A 26286-nucleotide genomic window follows, 5' to 3' on the forward strand; every position below is an offset into this window, starting at 1 on the left:
AATATTACGCTACCGCGGCAGTGTACTTCCTGGATTCTGTGGGTAAGGGGCTGGTTTCCTCTAATTATCGGGACTATATCGGCTAATATTCTACATGATAGACCCCTCCCCGCTATTCTCCAAATAGTAATTGGCTACTTAATGATGATTAACATCAACAAGCAGCGCGTTTATATTTAAAATTATTTTTTTTCTCCATAAACTGTCACAGACAAGAGTTACGGATAAAATTTTCATTTCTTATGAATACTTATACGATCAATTTGATTTCTTTATAAACCGGTACCTCAGAAAATGGGATCAGAGAACGATCAGAGTTACAACGGAAATTGGAAATGTGTTGTATACGTATGTGTGTTATGTATGCGGATGGACACATAAAGTTATAAGGCTATCTAAAAAAGAATAATAGTACAAAAACTGCTTGATTTGATGTAATAATAGAAATTATTTTGATGTAAGTGTATCTCTCGGATTTACACATTTCACACAAACACTTTGGCGAGAGCGTCGGCGCCTGCGCTCGCTATAAACGGTCGTGATGGGTGGAACGCTACGTCTAAAATACTTTCATCGAATTTCTTCCGATGCGCTGTTATCTCCTGAACACAAGTCTTGTTGTCCATATTCCATAATCTTATACTGCAATCATGACCTGCACAAATAATAATTATTGAATTAGAAACGATAAAATAATATAAATATAATATAAATATTAATATATTATAAATTAATATATTATAATATATATTAATATAATAATGTATTAATATATTAACATAATAATTTTCGTTACAGGAGATTAATCGTTCTCTCTCTTTGTACTCACTTCCTGAAAGTAAGTATAGACCATGAGGATCTACAGCGAGACTAGTAACTGCGTCCAAGTGGGCCACCATCGCGTGAGCAAGAGTGGCTGACCGGTGATCGTAAAAGCGAATATGCCGATCTTCGTGCGCGGCTACAACGAGCGGTAATGTTGGATGCGCCACAACGCGATTTACGCCTTTCGTTTCGTTCGCCTCGAGTCGCGCAACGATTGCGCCAGTTTCAGTATCAAATACCACGCAAGCTCCTTCATAAGCTACGACCAGCTTGTGCGGCTCGTCCCTGATAAAGTCAACCGAAGTCGGTATACCGTCTATAAAAAGAAAAATCATTATGACACATATTTAATAATCTACAAATATACGATATATAGAAAAAAACTTACATTCAATCAATATTTGCTAGATAAAGTTCTGCGAATTTGACTTTTGTGTTATCTTAGCATAAAACTCGCTCTACTCGCTAATAATTAATCTACATGGTGCATCGTTTTAAATTTAAAAAGGTTATATAATATTGGTTTTACCTTGTTCCGAGACATATGTATTGAGAAGAGGTTGCGTGGTCTGCGGTGCCCATAATTTTACAGTTCCGTCTGCGCTGAACGACAGCATAGTAGGACGCAGATGATACATACTCAAGCCCCAAACAGCATTTGTGTGCCCTGTTAATGTGTGACTAAGGACACTTGGTTCGTACGAGTCGTATGGATCAATGTTAGCTGATGGAAGTGTCCAGCAATGGATATTGCCATCCAAACCACCACTGTAACATCGATTGCCCGCACTGCACATGGCTAGACACAATACAGGTCCAGTATGCGATCTGAACGTGTAAAGTGGTTCTACATCTAATGAAGCTGACCTGCAAAAAAATATATAAAATATAACAGTGCAATATATATCTTTAAAATATGTTACAAATAATCTCAATTGTGTGTTCTTATAAGAAGATAGAATTACTAACTTTTTAGCTGGAACAGTCTTATGAAGATTCCACAATTTCAGCGTGTGATCATCACTTGCGGTGATAAGAACTGGATCTGTGGGATGGAAGACAAGTGCCCTAACAGCATCGAAATGCGATCGTAATGTATATTTTGCGTTCCACGTTTTTCTGAAGGTCTCTTTTGTGGTGGAAACCATCTATTGTGTATAATAATACATATGAAAGCATTAGTAAATTATATAACTTATATAATATAATTTATATTATATTTTATATATAATATTTATATATAAATTATATATGATATGCTGAATATTATATAATTTATATATAAATATTGCTCATAAAATTTAGAAAGAATTCTTTTAACTTACATCATATGATATTTCTGCATCATTGTTAACACATAATTGCTCTAACTCTCCTAGTTCCAATGTGGAATCATCTTCTTTATTTGGACGTCTTGGATCCAGTTGTAATCCTCTACGCATATCCCTTGTATCTGCAACAGCACAATGGATTATTTGATTGCAGAAAGTAACAATAATTAGCAACACACATATAGCATGTAAATAGAGATATTTTGAAATGAAATACATTTAAAATATAAATTTGAAATCTGAAATGTGTGAATTAATAAGATAAGAACATTACTTACTCCATTCTGAACAATCCATGTCCAGATGAATAGAACCAGGTGGTGATTCTTCAATTTCTGTGAGAAGATTTAATTCGTTTAATACCTCTTCTGCTTCTGCATCTGTATCAACATCTTCTCCTAGAAGGGGCATAGATGCCTGCAAGAGAAAGATAAGTCATATTAGTACATAAATACACATTATAGCAGATAATATATAAATATATCAAAAATATAATAAAAGTATATAAAGAATAATGATAAAAATTACTTTATTTGGTTTGCTATCTGTATTTGCATCATAAATTTCATCTTCTACATCTCCTTCTTCTTCTTCCATATCCATATCGGTGTGACCCAAAAATTCGAAATTTGCTATAACAGCCGCTTCTGTGTCTAATATCATTGCCTCTGCTATAGAAGATGGCTGTTGCTGAAATTAAGAATATTTTTTTTTATATTAGCTATAAATATAATACATTTAGATAAATTAATGGTAGAACTCGAGTTTTTTTGTTAATGTCAAATTTAAAAACACATTTAGTCATATTTTTACCTTTTTTGGGGGATGCTGCTGCTTTCCTCGGCGTACAAGACTTTCATTATATTCTTGCTTATCTTGTACTATTCCTTCATTTCCATTTAATGCTGGAGTATTCATTTCCTCTGTGTCTGTGTTATTATTTAAACCAAGCAATGATCGTACTCTGTTTGATCGTACATCTATTATTGTATCAGTATATCCAATTTCTTGCAAATATCTAAAAAAAAAAAGAGGTTTTTTTATAAAGTTTCTTTTATCTTTTAAAATTTTTGTAGAAGGTTAAAATTTTTTAAAAGATTTTTTTTAATTAAATACAGATATATATTTTTTTTATTTCTATATATATATAAATGCAATAAATTAAATACATAATAATAATTAATAATATAATAATAGTAAACTTTGTTTATTAGTAACTTAAAAGTTGTATTTTTTTATAAACAAAACGTTTTACATACTGCCTTAGAAGCTGACGACCTTGTCTCCAACTAACATTACTGACAGATGTGAATGAAGCTTCTCCATCTCCGCCTCCTCCTCCACTGCCGCCACCACTGCCACCACCACTTCCACCACCGCCACCACTTTCAGAGATATTGCACGTAGTACCTTCTTCATAAAGAGGTGGTTTGATATCTCCTTGCATTACTAAGTCAGTACCATATTTTAATTTATGATACCTCGCTCTGTAAATTATAAGATATGCATTTTAATACATGTTATTATGATTTGAAATTATATGAATGTCACTGTAACATATATTCTATTGCAATCACACATAACTTAATAATAATAATTATTAATAATTATGTTAATAAAATAATTAACACAATGTTGAGAATATCTCATTTATAGATATCCAATTTCAAAATTCATATAATTTCTGGATTTATAATTTGGTTAACAGTTACTAAAGTTGGTCCAACAAAAGAAACTAAAATATTTAATTAAAAAAAGTTTTTTTAAAGATCTTTATTGTGCTGTTTTCTAGCACTTGGCTCTCATTAGCCCATTTTTCTCTTTGTTTTTTTTTATCGTTATTGTTTCAAATATTCATATCAATTAAAAATATTTCTTTTTAAATATTGCTGGTACTATAACATCATATGCATTATACATAAATGATTCATTATTTACCTTTCTTGTTTAAGCGCATATTCTAACATTTTTATTCTCCTTACAAGGTCATTCTTCAAATTTTCTTGCCCTTTTCTCTCACCCTGAAGGAAAGCTATCCTAGCCTGTACAACAAAATATAAAGAAAAATTAATTAATGCTGAGAAATTGTTATTAATAATACCTGTTCTATATTTTTTATTTTACAGTTTGCTAAACAACATATTTTACACGAGTAATCTCAAATGACTCAAATACGAAGAAGAAAGGCACTCTCTATGTTTGACAACACGATGAATGGAAAGCAACAGTACTACGAACAACCATGTATTCAAGTTCCAGGAGACTCTAGTTGCTAACAATATTCTATCTCGAACATCCGCATATTATCTCAATGCTGATATTTGTTTGGATTTTTTATGCCTCGACTGATTCCTTCCGTCACATGACAGCTGAAGCGGCAAATATATAAGTAAGAACGAATTATCGCGCGTTCGAGGGGGAGGGTTTTCGGTACGTAATTTCCGAGTGTCGGGATATCCGGCATACCTGAAATTCCGCCCTGTCCAGCTCCCATTGGGACCTCTCGAGCTCGAAGCGGGCCCACTCGTGTTGGATGAAGTGCAGGATACCAGGCATCGAATACTGGGGCCGCTGGTCCTTGGCGTCGCCGTTGCTGCCGTTGTCGCTGCCGCCCTGGTGCTTATTGTTGGCGAGGGAGACGTTGGCGCCTCCGGCCAGCTGGCCGTTGTGATTTTGGGACGCGGGGCTACAGCTATCCTCCATTGTGGCACCACAAAACTGGCTGGGCACCTTCATTTCATGACACGGCGGCCATTACAGCAACTTCCCTTTCTTCGCCGAGTACCCCGAGAGTGCTCTCCGGTCGGACAATGTATTTCGATCGGCTCGTCGTCGCGGAAAGGAGAGACAATTATTACGCATGCGGACGTGCGATCCGCCTCCGGGACAAGACTCTTCGCTTCGCAGCCTCTCTCTTTCTCTCTCTCTCTCTCTCTCTCTCCCTCTCTCTCTCTTTCTCTCTCTTTCTCTCTCTCTCTCTCTCTCTCTCTCTCTCTCCCGGAGCTGACTGACCGAGAAAATATATACGCGCACACGGATAATGATGATGATGATGATGATGATGATCGTTGCTCTCCTCCCCTTCAAGCTGCGTCCTCTCTCCCTCGCACGTCAACAACGGGTCAACGGGTGAAAGTTATCGCGAGGCATGTCTGGTATTCAGCCGCGAGTCATCCTGTCCGCACCTCGGTGATCCGTCCGCGCGCATCGTCGTGGAATTTTTTTTTTAATTCTATCGGCGATTCTTTCTCTACCGACGACATTCACCACCCCCTCGCGCGGCTCTCTGTCCCTTTCGGCCGATTTGTTTTTCCAGTTCTTGCTGCGCGGCGCGTTAGTGTGGCGTCGATTCTCATTGGCTGCCCGTCTAGTTACTCTAGTTACCGGCCGCTGACGTCACGGGCTCCATTCATCTGCGCGGACCAATCGTGAGTAATCTTGTGAACGGAGCCTGCGATCATTTTTCCACATTCCAACTACCGTATATATGCAATATGTACTTCGTGCTCTCTTGATGTCGGATATTATTCAATGAAGTAAGGAAATTGCTTTGATTTAATTAAAAGATTTCTTTAAAATCGAAAGTCTCTGTATCGTTCTATTATATACGAAGCTGAATTATAATATACATAAGGATTGCAATGTATTTCGAATAGGTATACGAAAAAGTTTATTTTTTTTGATATTATATACGCACACGTCAACAGAACAATAAATATTCCGCTACAAGTATAACCTGTTTTCATCAACTTTTGATGCTGGCTGTACTCTAGTAATTTTTACTCGGTCGATACTACGATCTATTTTAAATAAAGTGTTAACTTCATGTACAAGTCATTGAAAGCAAATAACCTCTTTAGTCTTAACATTGTTTTTTCAGACGCCACTTTTATTCCAATACATTATTTAGTATACAGAGTAAATATCATCGATCATGTGCACAATTTATTAACATAACGACACTCTATATATATTAACATTAATTGGAATTATCAGCGTGCACTCTGCTATTTTTGTTAAATTTATAAGTAAGTAATGATTACTGTATCATATATATCACACATGTAAAGATGGATTGACTATATAGATATAAAAGTTATCAGGTTATCAGGTTAAATTTGTTATCAATGATGAGACGCATGCGTATTCTTTAAACAAATATTATATATCTATAAGCTATATAGATTTAAAAAAACATTTAACAAAAAATATATTCATAATTTTTACGCGAAGCTCTGGCAATAATGTAATGATACGCGATATATATATATATATATATATATATATTCAAAGTTTTCATAAAATATTTTTCCCTTAATTTTATTTCAATTTTTTCCATATTTTAATTTTTTTTATTAAAGGAAAATAAAGACATAGTATTTTATATATAAACAATACAAGCAATAATTACAAGTAATAACTCTCAAAATAAGAAAAAGAGTATATTAGAAAAACAGCAATTATATATATATATTTATAATCCAATTTTATAATATATAAAAATTAATATATATAAATAATATATATAAATAAAATAATTAATTTAATTGCAAAACAGAGGAGAAATATTATATTATAATTACCACTTTACAATTGATCGCAAAAAAATTTATCATTTATTTTCCAAAATATTCATCAGAATCAAAATTTATTTGAAAAAAGAAGAATGTGAAAATATACACAGTTCTTTCTATTATTTATCTTATTTTTTCTTTATGAAGAAATATGTAAAACATAGTAATAATTTATTTGTAGAGAGATTAGATAAAAACATACACACATTCAACACAAACACACACACACTCACACACTCACACAAGAATATTCATAAAATATATTTAAAAAATTTTTATAAGCATATTTATTATAACAAAAAATATTTACAATAATGTAAAAAATAAGAATGTTTGTGCTTATGTTGTGTGACTTTTTCTTCTTTATGCATAAAATAAATATAAAGTTTGGATTCGTCTATTTCAGAAATATATAATTCCACAAAAGGATATAGTTAAATTTTTATATTTTATAATATATATTTTTATATAAATTTATTTTATTCAATGAGTGTATGTCTCTTAATTGATTATTTTTATTAATTATATAATCAAATAATTATATATATATTTAATTGCTATTTTTAGTAAAATTTTTAATAAATTTCATAAAAGTTAATAATTTATGATCACAAATTAAACAATAAAAAAATGAAGAAATAACGAAATGCTTGATGTGTACATATATATATATGTATATATATACTTGCAGGTATAAGCAGATGAGTATATACAGGACAAAACAAAACATATATATATACATCAGGAAATAACAAAATGATATATAAAGCGATATTATATAATATATTACGAATATATTAAACATCGATCATAATACAAACATAAACAGAAAAATCAGATGGAATAAGCAGTCTTAAAGGTAATTTCCAATATATATATATATATATATATATGCTGAAAGAGAGAGAGATTGAAGTACATATATATACCATTAATTATATATTTTTGTTTAACAACATTATAGTAATGTAATTTAAGCATCTTTATGCTGATATTTTAATTACTAATTAAATATCTTTTTTATACAATCGATATACGCTTTTAGTGACAGTAATTCGTCGTAATAAATTTTTAACAAAGCATTTTGATATATTTTTAGGTTATTATATATTTCTCAGATATAGTGCGATAACGTGCGATAACGATTGTTCATATTAGAATATCATGCGTTTTTAATTGTAGTAACGAAAGAAATATTTTCGCATAAGTGTAAGTTCTTCGACCAAGAAAAAAAAAGAAATAATCTTTGCTGCTAAAATTGTTGCAGAATTCAGGTGACATCGCGCATGCGCAAATGATAGATTTCATGTGAAATATATAATGATGTGTGTGTACGATGTACGTCGATAACTTTTAGATACGTGTTTATTAACGATTTATAATTTATAAATGTCTTTATACTTTAATATTCGATCTTAAATTTCAGATTCGCGGTATAAATATATATGTATATACATCAAAATTCATCGTAATTTTGCCTCACGTTAATGTAATGTAACGTTAGGTGAGGTAACGGTAGGAGAAATGGTGGCAACGTTGCCGAACTCGCTTGTTTAGATTGCGACGTTGCACGTTATTCGATGGTGAAGTCTCAAAAGTGTAGTTCCACATTCTAGCATATTTATGATAAATATATAACTTGTTTCCACGTGGCGAAAAGTATATGCACCACTGCCCGAAGTCTTTCCACGCAATAATATAACGTAAGTTCATCATTCATTATCATCATTCTAATATCTTAATGTGGTTTGAGTCTTCTGTATTTGGGTTTTTTTTTTTATGGAAAAATTGTTGATAAGGTATTCAAATCGTTAAGTCGATAATCGCATTTTTTGTCAGAATTTTATTCTACACAAGTTTAAATGTATTAATAATCCTGTTAACATTAATATGCTTGGGAGGTTGTTTGAGGATAGAGAGGTTAGGTAGAGCCTATATTTTGGTGCTCGAGATTAAGTTGTTTCAGTTTGTCAATTGAATAATTTTTTTATTTAGCTCAAAATAATTCATGATAATTCACCATATATCGAATAAAGTTTTGGGCCTTAAGGCCCAAATTTACACGAAAGTGTTATATAGATTTTAACATAGCAAAGGCACCATTTTAGATAGCATATTATACGCCATTTTGTTATTGTTTCTCTTAGAAATGACTTTAGTGATTCAAAGGTGATTATGAATTTTTTTGTGCGATAATTCATTCTTTATTTATATCATACGTCTCGTCGTACTATAGTATCATAAATCAATAATATACACATATGAGCACAACAATTTAACGAAATTTTGCAAATATATCGGTATTTGATGAGATTTTATTAGATCTATATTGTCTAATGAAAACAATATTGGTTGTATTTATTTAAGTTTATTCTTATCCAATTCTTTTTGTTTACGAATTATATTGTTCCAATAATATCATGACCGAAATGTCATCGATTATTGATTCAAATGCGTATTAAATGATTTTTTTTTTTTTCATTCAAGTAGTTCTATTTTTTCATTCAAGTAGTTCTATTTTTTTAAGAAAGGAAAAAAAGTATTGATTTATTATGTTTTTTGCATTGGGTGCTGTCGATGCTAAAACCAGCCCTGATGAGTTTGAGAAGTGTGTTAGGAGTGTAAAATGTTCTCTAATTGGAGAAACATGCGAATATTTATTGATTTATGTTATGTTATTAATTTGTTTTATTTTTTATTAATTAAAAAGAGATTTCCAAAATCGACATCGATGTTTATCAGACACATATACAGATATTTATAAATAGATAAAAGAATATTTATAAATAGATAAATAGTTAAATAGATTATGCTTCTATAAATAGAGTAATAAAAAATTATTAACACATTTTTCGAGATTAAAAGTCAAGAATCTATATTACGATCAAATATCAGACTTGAGATCGAAATAAGCCAACGAAAATCGATTGTTCTGTATAACGACGAAGAACTGCGTCTGTTCTCCCACCATTGATTTTGCTATTGGTGCGTTTAGTAAAGGAAGAGGGGGCTGTTCGATTGCTCAATAAAACGAATCCGTGACAAAGGCTATATATATCTGAAAAATCTCATATAAACAACAGATTATGTAAAATTTTATCAAAAAATTAATTGCCCTAATTGTATAACTGGGTCCAATATAAATGAGGATCATATATATATGGTATAATAACTATATGAAATAAAATTATATGCAACTATATGTTATCTGATAAACATATGACAAAATGATAAATGACTAAAAATATAATTTGACTGCAATACAGTGTATAAATGCAGTGACTAAAAATAAATGAATACGATGTCATGTTGATGTTGAAAAAAATGAAATTACTATTTTTAATTATCAGTGTATTTTTGCAATCTTTTTATATAAATAGAAATAGAGCATTTTTTTTGTGAATAATCAAATTCGGTTCATTTCGTGCTTGTTAAAAATGAGGTTCTCGTTATTGCGCAGCAAATCGACGTCACAAGCGCATTTTGTGTTGAATATTTTCCGGTGCTTCGTGTACATTCGGCCATCTTCGGAATCGAGTGTCGGGGCCTAAGTGCAATGTATTCGCTCGATGCGCAAACCTGTCGATGACACCGAGGCCAGTTCGCGCGGTTTCTTTAATTCGCATTTGTGTTTGAAGATACTGGTGATACGTAAAGCAAACGGTAACGATGTTCACGAATCGTTCCGTAAATCATTTTATTTTCGATCCAAGTGCCCTTTTGTTCGCTTCTTGGTCTCTTTTGTGCTGAATGCATGTTTCTATGAAGCGTAACCCCAACTTGGGTATACTTATTGGCTCTCGTACCTAACCTTTAACGCCAACTCGAAACACGATTTGCTCTTTTTTAAGAGGCATGATTTTTAAGGTGATTTTTGAGGTTTTCATAACCTTAAAGTGATTTTACGTATAAATAAATACGGTTCTTCGAATTTTTTAAAAATTATATATATAAAAGTATATATAAGAATTTGTTACTATCACTAGATTGCGCTAAAATCGATGAAATTATATTGAAATATGAAACAATTTTATTTTAAATATAAAGTACATATAGTTGCTCGTTTATTACAACCATGAGAAATGCATTTCCTGACCGCCATCTTTTGTCTCGGTGATGGGTCAGGTCAGGGCCCTCGACTCGGCCCCCTATCAGGGCCCGATTGCGTTCGATCTCCCTAAACGATATGCGTAATAATTCGTGCACACATTTTATAAATACAGAAAACATGTTTTATCGGGATCGTATCAAACTTATGCACCAATCATATGTCCAATAAAATAGTGACCTCTCGCGTGATAGGCATCGATCCAGAATAAAGTGCGCGCGCGCGCGCGTAAATGTGTACAGTAGGCGTCAGAATGTATTTTTTTTTGTCTTTGATCATTTTTATACTATAATTACTATAGAAATAAAAGATAAAAAAAAAAATAATTATTGAATAATATAAAATCAGAAATACTATTATTTTCCCCTCTAAAAAAAGAGACTTCGAGAAAAGAAAGAAATGTATTATATACATAAAAAGAGGAAAAGAGAAATTTTTGAAGAGGCAGCATTTTTTTGACATTTGAGTAATATATCATTTTTTTCCATCTCAAATGAAGATTTATTGTTTTTCTGATATGAAATATACTCTAAATGGTTCTCAAATACTTATGTTTTTACATTTTTCAATTCTAACACAGTCTTTTGTTCTGAAAATTATACTTTATTCAAAACTCATATGAAAAATATTCTTAGTAATAAAATATTAATAATATTCGTGTCAGCTGTTTGTCAGATTTTAGAATGCTCTAACAGATTGTTACATATATAATTAGCTGTGCTTATATTCGTATTCTATGGATAGAGCCTGTTGACATAACCTAGTAGCAAATTGACAGTCGAAACAAAGTAGAATTTGTGAAATATACAATGTGCTCGATTTCTGCTGTCAAATACTGAAAATATGCTAAGGTCTGCTTGGATTCTTGTCAATCATTTTTCGTTGATAAATTTATTATTGTTGCATGCGCCAGATCTCTTAAATCTATAACCTTTCAATAACGCTTATATGTATAAAAGAGATATTTTGCAAAATTTATTCTCTTTTATTTATTTTCTCTAATAAAATTAATTGCAGAGTTTTTATTTAAAAATGCCCTATACATAAAAATTACTTGCTCTTCTCTCTTTCCTCTATTTTATTTGAAAATATTTTAATATTTCGGTATTTATGTTAAAAATAAATTTTCTATGTAAAAATTATCTTACGAAGCAAAAAATTTCTCAACCAAATCGACTTTATAATTCACTAATTTTTTACAATTTATTTATTGATATTTAATAATTTTTTCGCGAATATATTACTGATACGATATAAGGGTTACCAAATATATATATGTATAAAGAACACATTTGCGTTGTCATTCGAGGAATAAAGCGTATTCGTTTTATCGTAATTTTTTTTTATTTTATAGATACTTGTAAAAGACCGAAGAAATAATTTTTTTCAACACAGCTATCGCTTTTAAAAATTGCATTTTATTTTATATAAATTGTAAAAATTATGACAATTAATTATGTTGATTGTATCAATATTACTTTGATAATTTAAATGATAATGAAAGATTGAATTCTCATTAAATGAATCTTTTTTTGACTCTGTCAAATGTATATAATATATACACATAACACAAAACAAATATGCTTTATATATTGAATAAAATTATATTATTTTATGATATATACATCAAGCAATTTCTCATTATTATTTTCTCATTGATTGAAAAACATTTAATTGGCAAGATAAATGTAATTGCAGTGATTTTTATTGTACTTGTAATGGAGAAAGAACAAGCTGGAACAGCGCATAATTCAGAAGCCAGTTCCAGCACTTCTTGTATTACAATCGAAATTGACCTGTCAAAAGAGACTCTTGATACTGATAATGAATTATCAAAAGAAAAAGAAGATGAGCTGTTATTTGGTACAGAAGAAGAAGAAGGAGATGATGAAGATGCACTGTCCGATGATAGTTTGCGTTTAAGATTATCTGATGATGAAGATGTGGAGCAAGAAGTTAATATAACAAACTCCACGAATATTTCGGAATTTAAATTGCAAAATAGAAAAACTGGTATATATAACTATTTTTTATTCGTAAGACTTAAAATTCTAATATTACTATACGACTATATAAATTCTAATATAATCTAATACATTACTAAATAATTCTAGATGAATCTCTTTTTAATATATGTATATATATATTTCTTTTTTCTCATTTTATGTTTAACACAGTATAATACAATTTAAAGTATTTATTTCTTTGAATCTTTATAGATATCAGTATTTTTTTTTTTTTTCAGAATATGTAGATATAATCACAGAAAAAAAAATATGTTCCAACATACAACAGATTTTCAAAGAAGCCCACAAACCTGATAATGCAAAAGTGGAGCAGAAGCAAAACTCAGGTAATATTTTTATGAATGGCAGAAATTATGAATAATCATAAAATTATTTTTCTAATATTATTAAAAATTTCTAAACTAAATTAACACTTTTGGTTTTTATATTATTTCCAAGACTTATGAAACAAAGAAGAAATTGATAACTTCACAAAAATTTGTTGCAGCAATTAAAGCTTCGGAAAAATCAGCGTTATCCTCAGATGAATATACATCAGAAAATAAAAAAATACAAGATAATATATGTAATTTGGAAAGTATCAGTAAGACTGTTAGTGAATCTAATGAAAAGTGTATTTCCAAGTCTAATAAAGATTTAAAAATTACTGTCGCAAACACTGAGTGTTCAAATGCAACATCTGAACAACATGTAGCATTAGAAAATGATAATTTATCTACAAATAATCATGTACAGATAAGTAATCTTCAAAATGCAGAACTAATAATTCACAGTAATGATAATCTAAAAGAGATAGTCAGTGATTATAAAGAAATGAATGCAACAAATACTTGTGAGCTAAATAAATTGGATAAAGTAGACAGTAATAATCTTATTATAGATTCCACTAAAGTTCAGATTAATAATAGTGAAAGATTGTCTACACTTGATTCTAACAGTAATGATGACAATTCAAATGACAAAGTAATGGACGAGGCTCTTAATGATAATCATCACTCTGTAAAATGTTCAATTGTCGAAATTAATAATAGTCAAAATTCTATGGATTCAATTAAATCCAGTTTAGATGATTTATCATCTCATAAAAATGTTGAACATAAAAATAAACACAAAAATACAGAAATACACGAGGACATAACACAAAGCAGAAATGAATCCAAGATACAATCCGTGGAAAAAGAGAAGACTACTTTATTGATGCAAAATAAAAATAATTCAAATGTAAAAGACAGTAAAGAAGCAACGAATGAAGACCGTGATATTAATAAATCAGAAACGCAAATTGTAAATAATAATTCTACTCCTACATTACAAAAGATTTTATTAGACCATGTTAATGTAGAAAATTCTAATAAAAGTATGAATGTGGATATAACTGCTCCAAGAAAGAGACGATCAAAAAAAACAATCGACACAATAGAAAATTGTGTTGAAAAGCAAGGTAGGAAATATTTTAGATCGGAAGTAAAATGTGTTTCTTAGAATTTTTACGGCAAAAAGGAAGGAAAAATAAAAAAGAAAACCTGATAGAAATCTCACGTATAACAATTTGATATAGAATTAATTCCAGTATTATTTTATCTAGGCACAAATGTACGAATAAAACTTTGTAAGAAATTTTAGATTTGTATAAAAAAAAGTTTTGTGGACAATACATTTTTTTAGGTTTATTCTTTATCAATATTAATTATAAAAAAAATATATTTTATAAAATAAATTATTTCTAGAATCTATATGTGCTGTTATATGTCAATTATTTTAATTATACTTTATTTATAATTTTTGTTACATATACTTTAATATACGCATTAAATTATTTCTGCATTACAGAAGAAAATTACAGCGGACGACAAAAGAGGAGAACGGCCAGAAATGCGGAAGAGATAATCAGAAGGAAATATCTTAATAGCGATAGTGATTCTAGTGATAGTACAGATCAATTTGTAATAGTGAATCACAAATTGAATCAGGATATACGTCCTGCGTCGCCCCCTTCATTAAAGCGAAATTGCTCGGATAATGAGATTTTTAATGGTATTAAGAAAGCGAAAATGAGTACCAAATCTGAGGAAAAGAATGCTATTGCAAAACTAAACTTTGTTGAAAAATTTTTCCAAAGGGATATTAAAGAAAAGTTACCGAAACTAAGGCAGGAGGTAAAAGTGTATTCAATATGTATTCAATATGTAATGTATGTATTCAATAAAATATCTTTTAATAGTTTGCTATATATAGATACAAATACAAAACAAATTCTAAGAAATTTTTAACAAATAATGATCACTATTTTATTATTATAACTAATGATTTATTTAAGGAACTGGAAGAACTCCTAATTCAGAAAATTGCCGAGACAATCACGATGCGTAGCGAAATCGGACAGCTCAGAGAACAAGCTCGCGTAGCGGAAAAATATCAAGAAGTGATGCGTACAAAGCTGCAGCAGTTAACGAAACAAGTGAAAGATTTTGAAATGGTTGTGAATCGTAACACGATAGACCGTCGTGCGAATCCCGACAAGCCTATTGCACCGATAAAAATAAATAGATCCGTAGGCTTACAAGTCAATTTTATTACGGTATTTATCACAAAACTTTCTAACACATTTATATATATAATATTCAATGAAAATTGAAATGTTAACGTAATGATTAACTATTACTCAATAGGAAAATGGAATACAGAGCTTACGTCAGGTACAACAAACTTCGAATGTTAAGTCTGTCTCGAATACTTCGAGTTCTCCGAATGCTCCGAGTGCTGCGAGTGCTCCGAATATTCCGAGTAATGTTAGTTCCTCAGCTGCTGAGTCAAATAATAATACAAGACGCAGCGGAATCAAAACAAGATCGCCCCGGCCTGCGACGACTACGTCAACTTCTACAATTGCGCAGAGCACGATACAAACAACGCCTCTTATTTCTACTGTGACACCGGCCGCTCTAGTTGTTGCTAAGCCCGTAGAATCCTCACACACGCTAACATTGTCTGGCCAGTCTACCAGTCTTCAGCCAATTTTACCTGCTGTAAGACTTATTCCAATAAATATTTGCGCAACTAATAAACACAATATTTTAAGTATAATTTAATTACAAATTTTGCAGTCACAACAGCAGATTCACACGCAACCGCAACAAGCTATTGTTCTAAATGGTAAAATACAAAATCCAGGAAATCGTCCGACAGTGATAACTTCAAAGACAAAAAATAGCGATCTTATTGATCTTACAGATGAAGAAGAAAAGAATAAATGTAAGTTTATCACTTTCTGCACATATATATATATATATATATATATATATATATATATGTAATACAATGCATAAGTCATGTCTCAAGTCAATGTCCTTATTATATAGATGTTGATAATTAATATAAAATTTGTAACTGCTATAATTTCTTCCACACTTTCTAATGTGACAAATATTACAACAGCAAATGTAAAAGTTACGGCTGTAACTACAGCCTCTACATTCGAGCAACAATTGAATACGCCGAAATACACACAATCCTTCCAAAGAGTAATACAAACAATACCAACAAACGTGGCAATTACAACACAACCGACTAGTATAAAAGTGATAACACCTAACCAGCCACCAGCAACTGCCATTGTAGTAAGTATTTGCTTCTGATGATACTGTATCGAGAAATGGATAAAAACTCATGAATTTTTTTTTTTTTTAAGAATAATATGAGTACGCCCAGGCTGGCATACGTGATGCAAGGCTCACCAAGACAAGTACTAATAACATCAACTGCTAATCAGCAAGTACAGGTTAATATTTTGCAGTTTCATTTTTTCCTGTAAAGTCTCTACTGATGACAAAATCATTGAATTTTATAAATTATTACTTTATATACGAGAAATTCAAATATCTTTTAGATACGACCAGTGACTACATGTAGACCACCTTTTTCATCTGTTACCTATAAAACTGGTAATCAAATTACATTTTAAAAAGCATATTATGTATATAATATTATTTACATTAATAGTAAATGTTATATAAAATATAACAGAAAGTGCTTACATGAAATATGTAATGCTTTGCTGCAATATTTTATGTTATGTTATTCATTATACTACTTTTTTAGGAATGCCAACAATTGCAAATGGTACAAATGTTCGTTTACTAACCACGCCAGTTCTACAGATAAGTAAGGTAAGATAAATATGTATATACATATAAATTGTACTTGCGTATGTACTTTAAAATTTATTCTACTTATTCTTTATAACATTTATTCATTAAAATATAATTATTTTATTGTTATTTTACTTCAGCATCCTGCACCACTGCCGGATACTCCAACTTACCAAGCGACACCCGGCTGGAAACTTCCACCACCAGCTCCATCGTTAAAGATTTCAAAAGTCTCAAATGGTATACCATAAATATCTCCATTTTATTTTATATTTATATAAATGTGATTAGATTTAAGTTTTAAGTTAAAAAGTTCTTAATATAACATCAACGTTCATGTTAATAGGTATCGTGCTATCCTGGAACATGAATCTGTCAGATAAATATGCAGATATTGCCAGTTATCAATTGTACGCATATCAAGAAGTTGCTGGTGTAAATCCTAGTACATCGTTGTGGAAAAAAGTGGGAGATGTGCGAGCTCTGCCGTTACCTATGGCGTGTACTTTGACTCAGGTAAATTGTAATATCAGTAACGTGTTACAGAGAATAAAATGGATCTTCTTGTATTTGGAATCCGTGAGGTATTATGCGGATAATTATTTTTGTTACAGTTTTCTGAGGGTAATAATTATTACTTTGCGGTCAGAGCTGTCGATACACATTCTAGAAAGGGACAGTATAGTATACCTGGTAATATTTCCCTGTAAAGGAAAAAAATGTGTTAAATCTCATGATCTCTCCATTTCATATCTAATTATTTTTTGTTTCTGCGTTCAACGCATAATTGTGATACGAATGGTCTGTAGACCATCTCACAGTAAACATAACATATTAGATTTAATTCGACGGTAATTTGATCTATTTTGAAGTTTGAAACTCGAATTTAATAACGAAACGAATAAATAACTGCTCTCATTAATATTACTCTTATAAATGCTTCCAATCACACATGTAATGTGTACATAATTTTCGTAATTTTATAATAGAATAATTTGGTTACGTTCATATATTCCTTTAGAGGAAAATATTGATGTTACATCTATGTATAATATTTTTTAATGATATAATTTATAATATTAATTAACGAAATTATCTGAATGCCTATGCTATTTAATATTTCCATTGTTCATAAACATTTAACAAGCTCTCACGGTGCATAGGACAAGAAATTCTAGTCAAAAAAATTTCAAGCAACTTCATAAATATACATAACATTATTGAAGACTGCAAAGGAATGCGCTATTATTATAGGCTGGTTGAGAGTTGGAACATGATAAGGCGTCAATAAACACTAAGCGAAAGATAGTGACAAGATGAAGACAATTGTAATATAAAATGGAGGAATATTTTGGATATTAATTACTTATATTAACAAATGTTACATTAACAATGTTTTTTTGGTAAGATAGTCTACAAACTTTTTTATAACAATAATAACAGCTACGTAATGTGATAAATTATTTTTTCCAACTTTATATTAAATTGTCCTATTCTCCGACATTGTCTTTCACTCAGCATTCAATACCATTCACGATCAGTGCCAACTATCAAGTGGTATAGTGCGTTTAGCATTCAGACAGGTTTTAACTACTATTAACAATATAAGATTGAAAACTTTTTCACATTGTGCTTTCTTAAAACACAAACAAGAGGCACTAACTAAATTTAATTATTATTTAATTTATGTTCATTCTATGATGATATTTTTCAAACTGATGTTTTCTAGCGATAAACTCAAAATAATTGTTGATTATTATTCTGAGCAAAAGAGAATGGTATAATTTGCTCAATTTTTATACAGTTAAATTCGAATATGTAATATAATGCTAATATGCATCATAGGAGGAAGTAATAAGCGAGATGTGTTAATTTTAATTGCTCACATGTAAATATGTCGAAGTGTATATGTACTATTATATTAATTATGTGTAGATTATATAAGTGTATTTATACATGATATAGATCATAGATTAAATTTAAATTAATGAACTTTATTTATCTCTCTGTCCTATGATAAAATAAATAGTAAAATTAATTTTTTTTTTTTGTATTATATGAATAATAAATTTTTCAACTTTTTCATAACTTAATTTTTTTACTTTTTATTTTTAATCTTGTACATTTTTCAATCGTGTACGTGCGCGAGTATAAATACGTATATTATATATTTATACGTCTAAAATTTTTTTGTTTATATATTTTTTATACATATATAATTTGAAACATCTAACAATATTTCCAGTGTTATTTTCTATTGTATTTATTATTTAATATATCACATGGATAATTATTGTAGCGATAGAGGGTATAAATAATTATTGAAATAATTTTAGAAAATATAAAATGTAATATGTAGTATGTATTTGCATTATATATAATTGTACAACAGCGTTGATATCGAAAATACTTCAAAGATTTATTTATATGTTATTCTAACTATTAATTATTAAGGTAAATATTGATTTTTTCAAAATATTTCTATCAGTTAAAAATAACAATTTAGAATATAAATTTGAATAAAGAGATAAATATATGTTCAAATAAATTCAAGCTTTTTTAAAGAGAGAGAGAGAGAGAGAGAGAGAGAGAGAGAGAGAGAGAGAGAGAGAGAGAGAGAAGGGAGAAGGAAGGGGGAGAGAGAGGCAAAGTGCAGAAAGTACTGTAGAAAGAGTACAACTAGACAGACAGACATCGGCGACGTCGTGTCGCTCTCGATAGGAATTTGACGGACCGTCACTATACATATATAGTTTCGAAATTGCGCTTTCGCAGGCTCTCCTATCTTCCGCGGGATATTCGACTCCCATGTTATCATCTCGCCTCCTAGAATTCCTTTGTGCCTCCGGTATGCGCAAAATGAGTCATCCACAGGGTGGTAATGTTACGTCAAAACAAAAACAATCTCGCCGCTCCTAATAATTGCGAGAGGAAGATAAGTCGCGGTCGCCTTCCCTCTCTCTCTCTCTCTCTCTCTCTCTCTCTCTCTCTCTCTCTCTCTCTCTCTCTCTCTCTCTCTCTCTCTCTCTCTCTCTCTCTCTCTCTCTCTCTCTCTCTCTCTCTCTCTCTCTCTCTCAGCCTTCTGGAAAAGAGGAAAAACGAACGAGGAAGCGGGAGCGCGAACAGAATCCTCCTACCGCGGAATCGGATAATTTATGAACGCGCCGCACACAATATAATATGTGTGTGTTATGTGTTTATATATATATATATGATGGCAAAAATGTTGGCGAGGATATAGGCGACACAACCATGGAGTAGTGGGACACGCATTTCATATACCGTGAAGTACATACAGTGAAAGCGGCGGGCGACTCGGGGACGATCGCGTGTGGCGATCATTAGTGTAGCGATCTCATCGGCAGAAGAGAGAGAGAGAGAGAGAGAGAGAGAGAGAGAGAGAGAAGCTGTGTGTACATACATCGCATTACTGCGACGATATCCGCGATGTGCTCGCGTCTCTCGTTGCGACAGCGCGAACCTCGTCGTTGAGGAATCGCCGCATTCCGCGATCAGGTGGTGACGTTTCGACGTTTTGACGTTTGCGACGTTTCCCCGATCAGCTGTTGCGTGACCGTCTCGTTCCGTAACGTCTAAATATCTAATACATAGGCTGCTCGAGGATGCCTTGGTTATCGCGACATGTAACTCATCCACCGCGGATGTAACAACGTGCGATTATAGATATGCGAGGAGTTATTAAAATTCTTATTTTTTTTAAAGCTCAACCACGCACACGTAGAATATGTGCCTGAGATAACGTTGAACGACGAGGATTATGACGAACGGCATAAAGATCTATCGTCGATGTTTGTGCAACTACTACCACGGGCTGCACCGTCTCGATTCGTCATCATGTACACATGATTATCCGAGTTCATGCGTTCTGTTATTGACAGCGGTGAGCAAACGACGTCGTCGAGCGCGGAAGGGAGCCGCTCGCCGCCGCGAAGGGAGAAGCCTCGGCGAACGCAATCCTCGTCCTCGTCGCTCGTCGTAACCGGCAGCGACGTCCAGGGGATGCCTAGTCTACACTCGCTCGTCGTAAGACGGGCCCCGTTAACGGATAATATGGGTACCGCGACCAGTTCGGTGACGTCCGTCAATCCGCCCACCAAGGCTAATTCGAAGAAGATCAGCGACAAGACCAAGTTTAGCGGTATCAAGCTACCTCTGATACGGAAGGAGGCCAGCGTGGTGAATCTTTCCCTGGCGGAGAGAAGCGCCCTGGGTAAGGAGGTTGACGCGCCCCTCCTGCGACCTGAGAGCAGCGCGAGTCTGGAGGCGAGAGGCGGTGGTAGCTGGATGAGCCTGGGTCCTGGAGCCCTGAGAAAATGCGAGACCACTGTAGGATTGAGTACCTCGGCTCTGGAAGGAAGAGCCATCAATCGCAGCAGAGTATGCTCCCGCTGTTCCAGTCTGTTGTCCCTGGCGTCCAGCTCGCGTTATAGCTTGGCTGCTGGTAACTTCGTTCCTGCAGGTTCGCAACAGATAATTGGACGAATATTTTGTAAATTGTGTCTCGTCGACACCTCCCTCTCCAAGACGTTTAAGATTGAGGGATGCGGTTGTTCCTATTGTAAAGATGTAAGTTTCAAAAATTGTGCACTACTTTGTTATACTTATATACAAAAAGAAATATCAATATTATAATATAATTTCTATCTTTTTTTTTAGTGCATGCGTGCCTATGTAGAATTTGAAATTGAGGAAGGTGCGTATGAAATTAGCTGTCCCGATGCTCAATGTGATCACGGCGCAATACTATCCCTGAAGGAGATATCGAGTCTTATCAGTGTAGAACTGATGGAAAAACATTGCAAGTTTCGTTTGAATAGAGGTAAGCAAAATCTTCTACGCAAGATATATATGATTTATTACATCGCTTAAAATATAAAATATAATTTACAACGATTAACATTATGTGTGCGCAGATGTATCAATGGACAAGGGACGTGCCTGGTGTCCACGAGCGGGTTGTGAGACAATATGTTCGATAAATGGCAACGGTGGAAGCAGCACTCCTTTAGGTCCTGTTCACTGTCCTAACTGCTCCACAGATTTTTGTTCAATATGTCGTGAGCCTTGGCACAACGGGCCCTGTTCGGAACTTCCGTTAGGAATACCATTTGGCAGTGATCACATTAAATGTTGTCCTATGTGTTCTGTACCGATAGAAAAGGACGAAGGTTGTGCTCAAATGATGTGCAAAAGATGTAAACATGTGTTTTGCTGGTACTGCTTAGCGTCCTTGGATGTGAGTATTAAAAGCGTTAATATTCCATATACACACAGATATATAATACTTTTAAAATATTATTTCATTGTTAGATGCTTTGTATTATACTGTATATAAAAGATAATATCGATTCAAAAATATAACTTATTGATATTCTTGTTCGTGTTATAGGACGATTTTTTGTTGCGACATTACGACAAAGGACCATGTAAGAATAAATTGGGACACTCACGTGCATCCGTGATATGGCATCGAACGCAAGTTATCGGGATATTTGCTGGTTTTGGCCTACTTCTACTTGTCGCATCGCCCTTGCTATTATTAGCGGCACCTTGCATTGTATGCTGTAAATGTCGCGTTTGCGGTTCTTCCAGGCTCGAACAGGAGGAAGGCGATGCAGCGACATAGAATCTTCTAAACTTTTTAACCGATTTTCGCTTAATTATTTCTTTGAGCTAAAAAGTAAACACCTTTTCTAGATTTCTACATATGGGAGGTAAAAATTGGCAATTTATATAGATATACATTTGCATTTTGTTAAGTTTACGTTTTATTTTATTTTTTGTGCGTTAGTAGACATAAATACACATAATATATAGGGGCAGAATGTATATCTCTTGTCAAGTCAAGCATATTGTGATTAATATATATTTATGTTTTACTTAGATGTTATTTCAACAGAATAAGAAAAATTATGTGCGCGATTCGTATCATTTTATATATATATACATATATATATATATGTGCGTATGTATATGTATATAAAATATTAATTTTCTGATATACACTTATTTTACATAGTCACTTAATAATTTTTACGTGATTAATTTTATAAAATAATCTATGACGTGACGCGTAATAATTATGTGATTCTCTCAAACAAGTTTAATAATTTACAAATACTCATTATGAGTTCTTATACAGGAACATTCCAGAAATTCACATATATATATTTATATATCGCACCTCAGATTTATTATACTGCCGCAAAACATGCTACAATCAAATAAAAATGTTATGTCCTTGTAAAATGGCAATAGCAGTATGCTGATTATTGATTCTTCAATAATAGATTATGTAGCACATAAAAAAACTAAATTATAATATATCTTGAAACACACAGTGTGCGTGTATATCTATATGTGTGTCCGTATTAAACTATTGTGCAAGGCTCAGCTCTACTATTTTTATTGAGAAAACGAATCTTAATGATCAAGTATTAGATTGTATAATAATATATTCTTGTTATATTAATTTATGGGTGCTTTCACATGTTTACTTTGGTGATTTGATCGCATGTATATTACATGTACATTAATTTAGAAAAACACGAGTAAAGATAGTAAGTAAATAATTATTCGAAAAAAAATATCTCATCAATTATGCATTTTATCATGAAATTGAGAAAATGCTATTGTTATTATGTATTTAACACGTTTGTTATTGATCAATATGTGAGCTATACAGTTAACGTTTGACGTTAAGAATCTATAAATCAATATGTGCCATGTGATTATGAGAGTCTATAGAGAATACTTCTAGGAGCTCGAAATCCGCAATGAAGTAAATTTACATCGCAAAACGTGTTAACTACATTCACAATAATCACTTCTATTATGCATTAATAAGCGAAGTTTAGATTATTAAAGATCACACGAATATGAATAATTAACTTTGGACAATAGTTATATGTTTTTTTTTATCTCTGAGAAAAACAAGTTCTTACCACAAATAATAAAAGTGATATGGATATCAAGATATAAAAAAAAATACATATATGTGATCATGTAATAAATATATGTGGTATTTTGTACATATAATAGACGCTTACATAAAACGAAAGAGAACGGGAAAAGGCGATTTGGACGTTTCGACGAAAAAAAAAAAAAACGATGCATTTCTCGCAAGTAATGCGATATAGACAATTCAGCTGACACGATGCGTTATCGGTTATATGATACATATAAGTTACTGCATAGCTGGTTTCCACTATATATATTTTACGTCAGAACTATTAAAATATTTCATTTGTTGTATTATTATTAATTAATATCGTACGTAAATATATATAAAAGGACACATACGGTGTATGTGTATGTCTATACACATGTATGTGTATGTAATTATGCATTTGAGTGTGTGTGCACTCGTGTGTCAAAAATAAAAATATTATGAAATAAGAGTTGTATATATACTATATGTGTCTGTCTCTTTGAACATTTTCTGCATTGAGAGTATTTCTTAGTTTCAGGTTTATCAATATTAACGAGAGGCAGAAGCGTATCCGAAAATTCACTTCAATTTATGCAAAAAAGAAATCGTTAAATATTTATGAGCTGTATATACATATATACAATCTCTCTCTCGTTGTATATACAAACCACAAACAGAAAGAAATTGCTCAAGGTCTGCCAATCGATATCGGTGACGTCAAAACCGAGAAATGCAGCATAAATTATTTGTAATTCGCGTTTAGCATGCGAGATTTTAACTGATAAACAAAAATAAGAGAGATAAGCTTTGTTTGTTTAATACCTTGTAAATATCTGGGAGCGAGCCATTTTTTCATATATTTTTTTATCAGAATATATAAATAATATCATTACTTCGTAAAATGACGTGAACGTCTTAAAATGATTTCGTCAATTAAACCGGCTTGTCTTCTATTTTGTTTCCAATATTAATATTGTCATCAGCAGAGTTAAGGAAAGAGAGTTTACCAAAGTTTGGTATCTATCTTTTTTTTCTTATTGCGATATTTATAGGTCATCGAGAGAGAAGCTTTAGGCTCGGTGAAAATATTTTTAGATTCTTTAACAAGAGATCTTTAAACAAACTTGTATTGTCTACAAAACAAGTAGTTTAAACTTATAAACAATCTATATCTATATTGTATTATCTATATTTGTATTCTTGACGGATTTGAGCTATGCTTATTGTTAGAATGAAACAAGTATACTTTCGGAGATTATAACAAGGGAGAATACAAGTACAGTTTTAAAGAAGATAGGACATTATGGTAAGAAAAAACAAAATAAAAGTGAGAGGCGTCATTTTTGGAAAAAAGAAAATGTTGGCCAATGGTTTTCATCTTTCTTAGAACTAGAACTCTTGTATATTATTTACGTATATTTAGAGGACTGCTTTATCAAATAGTCGAATGCAAATATAAATCATTTCATTCAAAAGAGTTTTTACATAATATATTTTCGAGCTCTAAGAAAAATTCACATAATTTTTTTAAGTTTTATCTTTAATTAAATTTATCGTTAATAAAAATAATGACATGTTTTCAAATTGTTTCAGAATTTTAATCTGTTTAGATATTATTGATAAGTCAAAATATAAATTTAATAGAAAGCACATGCCATTCTTACTCGTTATACGTTGTCATACAGCTTTATACAATATTAGACATTTCAAAAACATATTTTTTACGTCGAGATTAACCGATACATATTTGACGCCGATTTTCTCTTTATTAGAGCTAACAATAAGAGATCAAATATAAGGTCTGATAATATAATAGTGTTCGTTTACATTAGATATGTTATCAATATGATTGTGAAGAAAATCATTTGTCAATTCTATTTCGAGACTAAAAAAAAAATTATCAGCCTAAATACAAATCTAATCAAATTGTGGAAATAACATTGTCGCTTGTTTTGTAGAACCCATTTATTGTTTACTACATAAATTTGCCATACGAAAAGTATTATTATGCAATAAAGAATAAAAATTAATCGGAATGGAAAGATTCGCACCAGAGAGAGGTATGCTAGATAACTCGTAGAATGTGCGTAGAACAGCACAAGTTTCCCCTCGTTAGAGTTTCATGAAACCCGCATACTCCGACAATTTACACGTGTTATCTAACGAACCGCGTTTGCCGATGTTGGACCATTCTTTACTAGATCGAGATACACAATTTATTCTAAACACTAAATCTATATACTTCCTAAAAAGCTGTGGTTATATATATATATATATATATATATATATATATATATATATATATATATATATATATATTG

At 31.6% G+C, this 26286-nt stretch overlaps 3 protein-coding genes across 11 annotated transcripts; 2 read left to right on the forward strand and 1 right to left on the reverse strand.

Moving 5' to 3' along the window:
• Positions 1-418: 418 nt before the first annotated feature.
• Positions 419-5424, reverse strand: Cka (Connector of kinase to AP-1). Its single transcript, XM_083048760.1, has 11 exons — positions 4623-5424; positions 4095-4198; positions 3416-3643; positions 2970-3174; positions 2685-2846; positions 2435-2573; positions 2151-2278; positions 1795-1973; positions 1355-1692; positions 830-1141; positions 419-655 (listed from the first exon to the last, which is right to left on the reverse strand). Exons 1-11 carry the CDS (start codon positions 4890-4892, stop codon positions 486-488), a joined length of 2235 nt encoding a protein of 744 aa, XP_082904886.1. The 5' UTR covers positions 4893-5424; the 3' UTR covers positions 419-485.
• Positions 5425-5575: 151 nt separating this feature from the next.
• Wde (Fibronectin-III type domain-containing protein windei) lies at positions 5576-18997 on the forward strand. Of its 9 annotated transcripts, none has more exons than XM_083048755.1 (18): positions 5650-6184; positions 7422-7589; positions 7830-8068; positions 8157-8433; positions 12537-12851; positions 13084-13191; positions 13353-14306; positions 14696-15021; positions 15183-15443; positions 15535-15891; positions 15970-16117; positions 16301-16482; positions 16554-16643; positions 16752-16806; positions 16964-17031; positions 17154-17253; positions 17360-17529; positions 17628-18997. In XM_083048755.1, exons 5-18 carry the CDS (start codon positions 12557-12559, stop codon positions 17721-17723), a joined length of 3210 nt encoding a protein of 1069 aa, XP_082904881.1. In that variant the 5' UTR covers positions 5650-6184; positions 7422-7589; positions 7830-8068; positions 8157-8433; positions 12537-12556; the 3' UTR covers positions 17724-18997. The 9 variants fall into 9 exon arrangements, with proteins under 9 accessions (XP_082904883.1, XP_082904881.1, XP_082904880.1 ...); XM_083048754.1 differs by having other exon boundaries at positions 7998-8068; XM_083048752.1 differs by lacking the exon at positions 7830-8068 and having other exon boundaries at positions 5653-5812; positions 6037-6184.
• A 1057-nt stretch (positions 18998-20054) lies between these two features.
• Positions 20055-24179, forward strand: LOC145942234 (putative E3 ubiquitin-protein ligase RNF144A). The gene is made up of 4 exons (XM_083048761.1): positions 20055-21600; positions 21691-21853; positions 21948-22270; positions 22424-24179. The coding sequence occupies exons 1-4, from the start codon at positions 20893-20895 to the stop codon at positions 22658-22660; spliced, it is 1431 nt and encodes a 476-aa protein (XP_082904887.1). The 5' UTR covers positions 20055-20892; the 3' UTR covers positions 22661-24179.
• The last annotated feature ends 2107 nt before the right edge of the window (positions 24180-26286 follow it).

Source organism: Prenolepis imparis, unplaced genomic scaffold (genome assembly GCF_030444845.1).
Source record: "Prenolepis imparis isolate NDT839.2.m4 unplaced genomic scaffold, iyPreImpa1.0 SCAF_10, whole genome shotgun sequence".
NCBI lineage: Eukaryota > Metazoa > Arthropoda > Insecta > Hymenoptera > Formicidae > Prenolepis > Prenolepis imparis.